The sequence below is a fragment of the Cetorhinus maximus genome, unplaced genomic scaffold (genome assembly GCF_964194155.1).
Source record: "Cetorhinus maximus unplaced genomic scaffold, sCetMax3.hap1.1 HAP1_SCAFFOLD_749, whole genome shotgun sequence".
NCBI classification, from domain to species: domain Eukaryota; kingdom Metazoa; phylum Chordata; class Chondrichthyes; order Lamniformes; family Cetorhinidae; genus Cetorhinus; species Cetorhinus maximus.
The window spans coordinates 168,746-178,076 of NW_027596691.1; the positions used below are offsets into that span (position 1 = coordinate 168,746).

Here is a 9,331-nt window from a genome sequence, read left to right on the forward strand (position 1 = left end):
CGTTCCCTTACTTCCATCTTCCTCGCTCAACAAAAGCAGGAACAACCCTGGCAAAAAAACTCCCAGGAGGAGGTTGGGTGTGGGAGGCTCAATTCCACTTGAGCATTCGTTGACTGAACCTAAGTCCAACACCATAATCACTCGACCAACCTGCTGCATTGGAACCTTTTGCTGACCACTCATTCGGCCTTTCAGTGAACGAGACAGAACACATTCCAATGGTCACGATGAGTTTCTTTTTCTCAAATGTTCCTTCATTCTATTTTCATCAGTCTCCAATTTGAAATGACTGAAAAGTTCCTCTCAGTATTATAACTGAGAATGTGTCTATCTGCTCAGCATTAACTGAACACGGTAAGAGAGATGCTTTGGGATTATTTGAACTTGGTTTCAGCCCATGCACCCAGTGGTTCACTGAGGGCTCAGTGATACACGTGCTACTGACATATCACTTGTCTGTGATTACGGATATCCGGTAACATGATGGTTGTGAACTTAATGTTGTTTATCATGTTTTGCTTCAAGATTCAAACATCCACCTTCAAGTTTGACATGTGGGGAATCTTCTCTGTTGCAGAGAGCTCGCTGACTTTCCAGAGACTCATCAGAGGTTTCAATGATGATGATGATGGCGATCATTACTATTATTTCATGTCAATATAACCAAGACAAAGTGGATAGTGGAGGGGATCCTCTTATGACAGATGATGAGGAAAGTAATGCCACACCATCTTGCACCTTAAAATCGTAGACCTCATGTGTGCCGGCATCGTCAGAATGTCATTAAACTTTCACAATGTCACAATAGAATGTCATTCCCACTCGGTCTGTAACAGTGGAACCATCCCTCCTGTGAGCAGGCTCGGGGTCAGAGAGTCATAGAATTATACAGCACAGAAAAAGGCCCTTCGGCCCATTGCGTCCATGCTGGCCATCAAGCACCTATCTATTCTAATCCTATTTCCCAGCACTTGGCCCGCAGCCCTGTATGTAATGGCGTTTTAAGTACTCACCAAAATACTTCTTAAATGTTGTCAGGGTTCCTGCCTCTACCACCCCCTCAGGCAGTGTGTTGCAGATTCCAACCATCCCCTGTGTGAAAATATTTTTCCTCAAATCCCCTCTAAAGATCCTGCCCCTTACCTTAAATCTCCGCCCCCTGGTTATTGACACCTCCGCTGAGGGGAAAAGTTTCTTCTTATCTACCCTATCTATGCCCCTCATAATTTTGTACACCTCTATCAGGTCCCCACTCAGCCTTCTCTGCTCTATGGAAAACAGCCCTAGCCGATCCAGTCTCCCTTTATAGCTGAAACACTCTAGCCTAGGCAACATCCTGGTGAATCTCCTCTGCACCCTCTCCAGTGCAATCACATCCTTCCTATAGTGTGGCGCCCAGAATTGCACAGATTACTCCAGATGTGGCCCAACTAGTGTTTTATACAGCTCCAACATAACCCCCCTGCTCTTATATTCTATGCCTCGACTAAAAAAGGCAAGTATCCCTGAGGTATACCACTCATCACAGCCTTCCAATCACAAAAACAACTTTGGACCATCACCCTCTGCCTCCTGCCACTAAGCCAATTTTGGATCCAATTTGCCAAATTGCAGAGCTCGAAATCGGACTAAATTAACCACATTAACTATGTGGGGGCTGCAGCTGACCGACGCTGCAGTGTACTGCTGCTCCCTGAGGCTCACAGTGACAGAAAACAGTGAAACTCTCATACAGAACTTCCCCCACTCTGGATGCCTGGGCCCCAGCTGCTGAAGCGTGATATAGGGGCGGTCAGATGCTGACACGGTGCTGAGTCACGCCCTTGTGAGCTGACACACATGGAGACGGAGCCAGGAAGCAGCCCCTTGTGTGAAAGACTCACAACAGACTGATTATTTGACACTGGGAAGTGTTCTTGAGTGTCAGCAATCTCTGTCTCGGTGTGTATCTGAACATTGAATCCTGGTTTTAAAGGGAGAAGTGTTTGATCAGAGGCTGGAAGGAAGGTTTAACCTGTACATTGATTGTCTGATGGGTCATTCTGTCCGATTGGATTCTACAGTTTGTTTTCTCAGCTGCTCCTGGAGACAGTTGGGTGACAGTTTAAGCCGAGTTTCTATCTGACACCCAACAGACAGGAGCTCCCAGCCACAGTCCAAAGGCAGTTTGTGTACAGGGGTGAGACAGTTTTCCATCACTGTGAGTCTCAGTGAGAGTGCAGTGTGAATACGCTGGTGTCTCAGCAGGTCATTGCTTTTTGTAAAGGTATTCTCACATTCAGAATATTGGAACAGAGTGAACACATTGGTGTTCAGTATATTGGGAGGATTCAGAGAGAAGCCGGAAGCGGCGGATAGTGAGAGTGGAGAATGTTCATTGTTTAACTGGCGCCGCATTCGGGATTTGTAAACCCCGCCCCCCCCGCCCGGGGTTTATTAACCCGCTCCCGACAGTGACCTCCCACCTGTCAGCTCACAATGCCCGGCTGATTGACAGCAGCGACAGGCCAATAGCAGGAGGGGGCGTGTCCGCGGCTGCCTTTGGTTCTCGAGCCAATCGGAGTGATGGAGGGGCGGGGCTAGGCTGCGACTGAAGCATGCGCAGAACTGGAATCGGAGCTGGAAGAAGGCGGTCGGGTTAAGATCACAAAGGGTGAGAAATGAAGCCGACGGCTGGAGATTGTGAACGGGGGGAGCCTGGAAACCGCGCGCGAGCTCAGAGGGCGGGTGGAGATTATGAACCGGGGGGAGCCTGGAAACCGCGCGCGAGCTCAGAGGGCGGGTGGAGATTATGAACCGGGGGGAGCCTGGAAACCGCACGCGAGCTCGGAGGACGGGGAGACAGTGGCCTAGTGGTAATGTCACTGGGCTAGAAACCCAGAGACCCTGTTCTGAGGATATGGATTCAATTCAGTGAATAAATCTGGAATATAAACCTCGTCTCGGAAATAGTGACCATAAAACTATCATGGGTTGTTTTAAAACCTCATCTGGTTCACCAGCGCCCCTTCAGGGAAGGAAATCTGCCAACCTACATGTGACTCCAGACCCACAGTGAAGTGGTTCACTCTGAAACCGTCCAGCAAGCCACTCAGTTCCAGGGCTATTAGGAATGGGCAATGCCCACAACCCATCATAGAATTAAAAAAAACATGGTGGCTGTGGGACTGGAAACCCTGGTAAGAGGCCTGGTTTATGCAGGCAACTGCCTGTCACCATCTTGGGAGGGGAAGGTGGGGGGTGGGGGTGTAAATGGGTGGCCATATTGGTGAGGGAATTGTCATTTGTGGGAGAGAATTCCAAACTTTTGTTTTTGTGTCAACAATTGTTACCTCATTTCAATCTGAAAGACCTGGCTACAATTTTTAGACTATGCCCCTAGTCCACAACTCCCCAGTTAACAGAAATAATTTCTCTCTATCTTGGATAAATTCCTGGAAACACAATCCGAGTTTCAGTCATCTCTCCTAATAAATTAATTTCAGGTATCACTGTGACTGGAAAAGCATCTGGATACACAAAGCCCTGGTCAGACGACATCTGGAGAACGGTGTTCAGTTCTGGGCAGGAAGGATACATTTTCCTTGGAGGGAATGCAGCACAGACTTACCTGAACGATACCTGGACTCCAAGTGTTAAATTGTGAGGCGAGATGACACAAAGTTGGGTTGTATTCACTGGAATTTAGAAGATTAAGGGGTGATTTGATCAAAGTTGTCAAAATATTAATTGGAACTGAGTGGATAGATAGAGAGAAACAATTTCCACCAGTTGGGGAATCTGGGACTGTTCAATGTCATTAATACCTTTGGTTAACAAAGATTGTTCAATGTCAGATTTAACATTAACATTGATCTTGCATCAACCAGGGATGAGAACTGAACATCCAGGGGTATTCAGTGTTTAGGAAGGTCAGACAAAAAGGAAAAGGTGGTGGAATTGCATTGCTGGTTAAAGAGGATATCAACGCAATAGTGGGCATAATGTAAACATGAGAGCTGAACCTTTCAGAAGTGAAGTTAGCAAACACCTCTGCACACAAAGGTAGGTAGAAGTGAGGAACTCTGTTCCACAAACAGCAGTTGATGCAAGATCAATGTTAATGTTAAATCTGACATTGAACAATCTTTGTTAACCAAAGGTATTAATGGATGTGGAGCAAAGGCAAGTGTATAGAGTTAGATCACAGATCAGCCACGTTTTCAATTCATGGTGGAACAGGCACGAGGGACTAAATAGCCATCCCCTAGAATCATAGAAACTTACGGCACAGAAAGGCCATTCAACCCTTTGTGCTTCTGCTGTCTCTTTGAAAGAGCAGTCATGTTTAGACCCACACACATGCATTCTGTTTGTAATCAGTAAGTTCCTCATTCTCAAGTCCCTGTCAACTTCCTTTTAAAATTCCCTGTAGAATCAGGTTCCAGCACCTTTTCAGGTCAAGAGTTCCTGATCCTGACAACTCCCTGTTGGTGCAGAAACTGCTGAACTCGATGTTGAGTTCTGGAAGGTTGTAAAGTGTTGAATCGAAAGATGAGCTGCTTTTCCTCAAGCTCCCATTGAGCTTCATTGGAACAGATCAGGGGGGGCCAAGGACAGAGAGGTCAGAGTGGGAGTGGAGCAGAGAATTAAAATGATAAGTGACCAGAAGCTCATGGTCAAGCTCACAGACTGAACAGAGGTTGTTCCACAAAGTGATCACCCAATCTGTGTTTGATCTTCCCAACGTAGAGCAGACCATATGGTGAGCACTGAATAAAGAAACTAAATGGAAAAAATTACAAGTAAATTACTGTTTGTTGTAGGCTGAAGAAAGATGCTTCATTTGAAGAGTAAGGGTTACAAAGTAAAACAAGGCAATTTCCAGAATATTAAATCACCAGTCCGGTTACAGAGATTATTAACATCAGCAGAAACAAACCCACACTATCAGAATGAACATGGTTCAGCCCTGGATGTGATGAACAGCAGAATCCAACCCCCGGAGTCATTGCTGAACTCGCTGGTGTGTCAGCTGGATGGATGATGGATTAAACCCCTTCTCACATGTGGAGCAGGTGTCTGGCCTCTCCCCAGTGTGAACTCTATGCTGTGCGTCTTAAAGCCGATGGTTTTCTCCATGCACCAGCTGCTCTTGTATTTCCAGGTGGTGGGGGCCATGGGTTTGGAATTTCCAAATTCTGGTTGAATTGCAGATCTATGAAATCCGTCTCCTTTTCCCCTCCTCCACCTCTCACTCTCTCTTCTCCCGTAGAGGCCAGAATCTTGTGTAGGTCCAGACTGGGAGGCAGGTTCCCTTCCCTTAAGGACATTAGTGAACCAGTTGGGTTTTTATGACAATCTGGTAGCTTCCATGGTCACATTTTCCACGTGCTGGTCCCACAAATTACCAGATTCATTCACCTCAATGTCACAGCCTGTCCTTGTGTTTTTGTCGGTTCTGTTTCACAGTTCCTTGTTTATGTTTTAAATTCATTTTGTAGAGTATTAGAAGGATTTTCAGTTTGGAAAGTCAAACCACTATCACATCAAAATCAGCCAGAGTCACTTGATTCATCAGGACCTGAATATTATCATCCTTTGAACATGGAAGCAAAAAGTACCGTTCACACCAGGGATAAACCGTGGAAATGTGGGGACTGTGGGAAGGGATTCAGATCCCCGTCTGATCTGGAAACTCATCGACGCAGTCACACCGGGGAGAGGCCATTTAGCTGCTCCATGTGTGGGAAGGGATTCATTCAGTTAGTCTGCCTTCAGAGACACCAGCGACTTCACACTGGGGAGAGGCCGTTCACCTGCTCCGTGTGTGGAAAAGGATTCACTCTCTCATCCCACCTGCTGAAACACCAGCAAGTCCACGCTGAAAAGAGAGAGTTTAAATGCCCTGACTGTGAAAAGAGCTTTAAAAACCCACATGGACTGAGGGAGCACCAGCGCATTCACACCGGCTATGCACCGTTCAGCTGCTCACAGTGTGGGAAGAGGTTCAGGACATCGCCCCACCTTCTGACACATCAACGGGTTCACACTGACGAGAGACCTTTTAAATGTCCAGACTGTGGAAAGTGCTTCAAAGGTTCTGGGGATCTGCAATATCATCAACGCATTCACACTGATGAGAGACCGTTCAGGTGCTCTCACTGTGCAACTGGGTTCAGACGATCATCTGAACTTACTGTACATGAACGAGTTCACACTGGGGAAAGGCCGTTCACCTGCTCCAAATGTGGGAAGGGATTCACCCAGTCATCCAACCTGCTGACACACCAGCTAGTTCACACTGGGGAGAGGCCCTTCACCTGCTCTGAATGTGGAAAGGGATTCACACGACCATCCCACTTGCTCACACACCAGCGAGTTCACACCGGTGAGAGGCCATTCACCTGTTCCGTGTGTGGGAAGGGATTTAATCGATCATCCAACCTGCTGAGACACCAGCGAGTTCACACTGGGGAGAGGCCCTTCACCTGTCCCGTGTGTGGGAAGGGATTTACTCATTCATCCAACCTGCTGACTCACCAGCGAGTTCACACTGGGGAGAGGCCCTTCACCTGCTCCGTGTGTGGGAAGAGATTTAATCGATCTTCTAACCTGCTGACACACCAGCGAATTCACACGTGACTGCACTGTTCAAATTCTGCTGCTGTTAATCAGATTCAGGAGTGAACCTTGTTAATTATGATATTGGGTAAGTGTTGTTGCTAATCACATTATCCGGGCTGGAGTTGACAGAATTGTAAAGTGCCTTTCACAATCTCAGGACATCTCTGTGCGCAGCAAACCTCCACAACAGCAATGTGATCATGACCAGGGATGACCTGTTTTTAGTCAGATTGGTTGAGGGTGAAATATTGCCCTCACCATGGAGTGTGCCCCTGCTCTCCTTAAAAATAGCAGCCATGGGATCTTTCACATCCGCCTGAGAGAGCAGACAGGACCCTCAGTTTAACATCCTCACATCTCCTTATGTGGCTCAGGGTCATCACTCCTGTGAAGCCCTTTGGGATGTTTCTCACTGCGTGAAAGTAGCTTTATAAATGTGAGATGAATGCGACATCACAGACATAGATGTGTTGGGTAAAACTGAACCAGGCGCTGCCTGCAGCTGAGAGCCGAACACACGGGAACCGTCAACAACAATTGGAATGCTGCAGTTTTTATAATACCGTATAAAGAATAAAAGGAACAGCAAAGAATGACTAAAAGATTAATAAAGAGGGAGAAATTAGACTACAAGAGAAAGCTAGCTAGAAATATAAAAACAGGTGGAGTTTCGACAAGTATTTAAAAAGGAAAAGAATCAGTAAAGTGAGCATTGGTCCTCTAGAGAGTGAGTCTGGGGAATTAATAATGGAAAATAAGGAAATGGCGGACAAACACAACAGATTTTAGCACCTGTCTTCACTGCAAAGAATACAAATAACCTGCCAGAAATGATTGTGAATCAGGAGGTGAAAGAGAGAGAGGAACTTAAAACAATTACAGGGAACTTATAACAGGCACCAGGGAAAGGGGACCGAGAATATTATTAGAACTAAAAACTGACAAGTCCCTTGGTCCTGATGGACTTCATCCTAAGGTCTAAAAAGAAGTGGCTGCTGAAATAGTAGATGCATTGGTTTTAATTTTCCAAAATTCCCTAGATTCTGGAAAGATCTCATCAGATTGGAAAATAGTGAATGTGACTCCTCTATTCAAGGAGGGAGACAGAAAGCAGGAAACTACAGGCTAGTTAGTTTAACATCTGTCATTGGCAAAATCCTAGAATCTATTATTCAGGAGGTTCTAATGGGCACTTAAAAAGTCTCAATGTAATCAGGCAGCGTCAACATGGTTTTGTGAAACAGAAATCATGCCTGACTGATTTATAAGTGTTCTTTGGGGAAGTAACAAGCAACAAGGTAAGGGGAACCTGTGGATGTGCTGTACTTCGATTTCCAGAAGGCATTTGACAAAGTGCCACATCAAAGGTTACTGCACAAAATTAGAGCTCATGGTGTAAAGGGCATTACAATTAATTTATGGGGTACAACTCATTTGACCTGATGTCCCCAATTGTGTATTATCTAATAAATCATTTGGTTCACACTAGACTCAATCATCGGAGAAGACTGAATACTTCAGATGGTAAATTTAAAAGATTTATTAACAATTAAAAGGTAGAAAGGTAACAAGTTAAAAAATTAGAAAACTAAGTTTCAATTAACAGTAAAAGGAAAAATCTTAACAACTAAGCAGACTTCTCACACCTTCCTCGGGTGATCAAGCTGAAGGTGTGAAGTGATGCTAACCCTCTGCTCGGCCGTCGACAGTCGATCTTTCAGAATCCCGTCTCAAACACTCAGTGCGTGGATAACATGCCAGCAAAATGGCTTCTCCACACCTTCATTTGATCCCCGTAACTCATATTTTCTTATCTCAAATTAGCCTAACTGTCAAACAATAATTAACTGTCTGCTTATTTATAATTTGTTTCTCACATATGTGAGCATCTTTCCACACAGTAATAAAATGGGGCTACTCCCTATATTTCAGTATCTGATTTTTAATAATTCTTGAATAATGCCTTATTCTTTACCCATCTTTATGTTACTCCCCAAGGACATAAAGACTTCGACTTAGCACAACTCATCTTTTTAGATTGGTCTGTGAAAGATCATTTTACAATGCACTGTCTTATAATGTACATTTAGTACATTTAAAATTATGTGTAAGCATTACAGACTTTCTGTCCCAGGTTATATGTCCAGTCTTTACCAATACATCTATTGATTAATTGATTATCCTTCAACTGTCTCACAGTTGAGTCTCACTACTTTGTTCAATCATTCCTGGCCGGTTTCCATTCATGCAGTAACTGGTTTATATTACTATCACAGAATCACAGTGCAGAAGAGGCCCTTCAGCCCATCATGTCTGCACCGACACATGAGAAACACCTGACCTACCTACCTAATCCCATTTACCAGCACTTGGCCCATAGCCTTGAATGTTATGACGTGCCAAGTGCTCATCCAGGTACTTTTTAAAGGATGTGAGGCAACCCGCCTCCACCACCCTCCCAGGCAGCGCATTCCAGACCGTCACCACCCTCTGGGTAAAAAGGTTTTTCCTCACATCCCCCCTAAACCTCCTGCCCCTCACCTTGAACTTATGCCCCCTTGTGATTGACCCTTCAACTAAGGGGAACAGCTGCTCCCTATCCACCCTGTCCGTGCCCCTCATAATCTTGTACACCTTGATCAGGTCGCCCCTCAGTCTTCTCTACTCCAATGAAAACAACCCAAGTCTATCCAACCTCTCTTCATAACGTGAATATCATCCCAGG

At 45.3% G+C, this 9,331-nt stretch overlaps 1 protein-coding gene across 1 annotated transcript in view; it reads left to right on the forward strand.

Annotated features, from left to right (window-relative positions):
- The window catches only part of LOC144674684 (uncharacterized), a 112,703-nt gene extending 104,181 nt beyond the window's left edge, over window positions 1–8,522 (forward strand). Inside the window, 1 exon segment of the mRNA XM_078535924.1 lies at window positions 5,967–8,522. Coding sequence (XP_078392050.1) covers window positions 5,967–6,624 — 658 coding nt within the window. The 3' untranslated portion in view covers window positions 6,625–8,522.
- The last annotated feature ends 809 nt before the right edge of the window (window positions 8,523–9,331 follow it).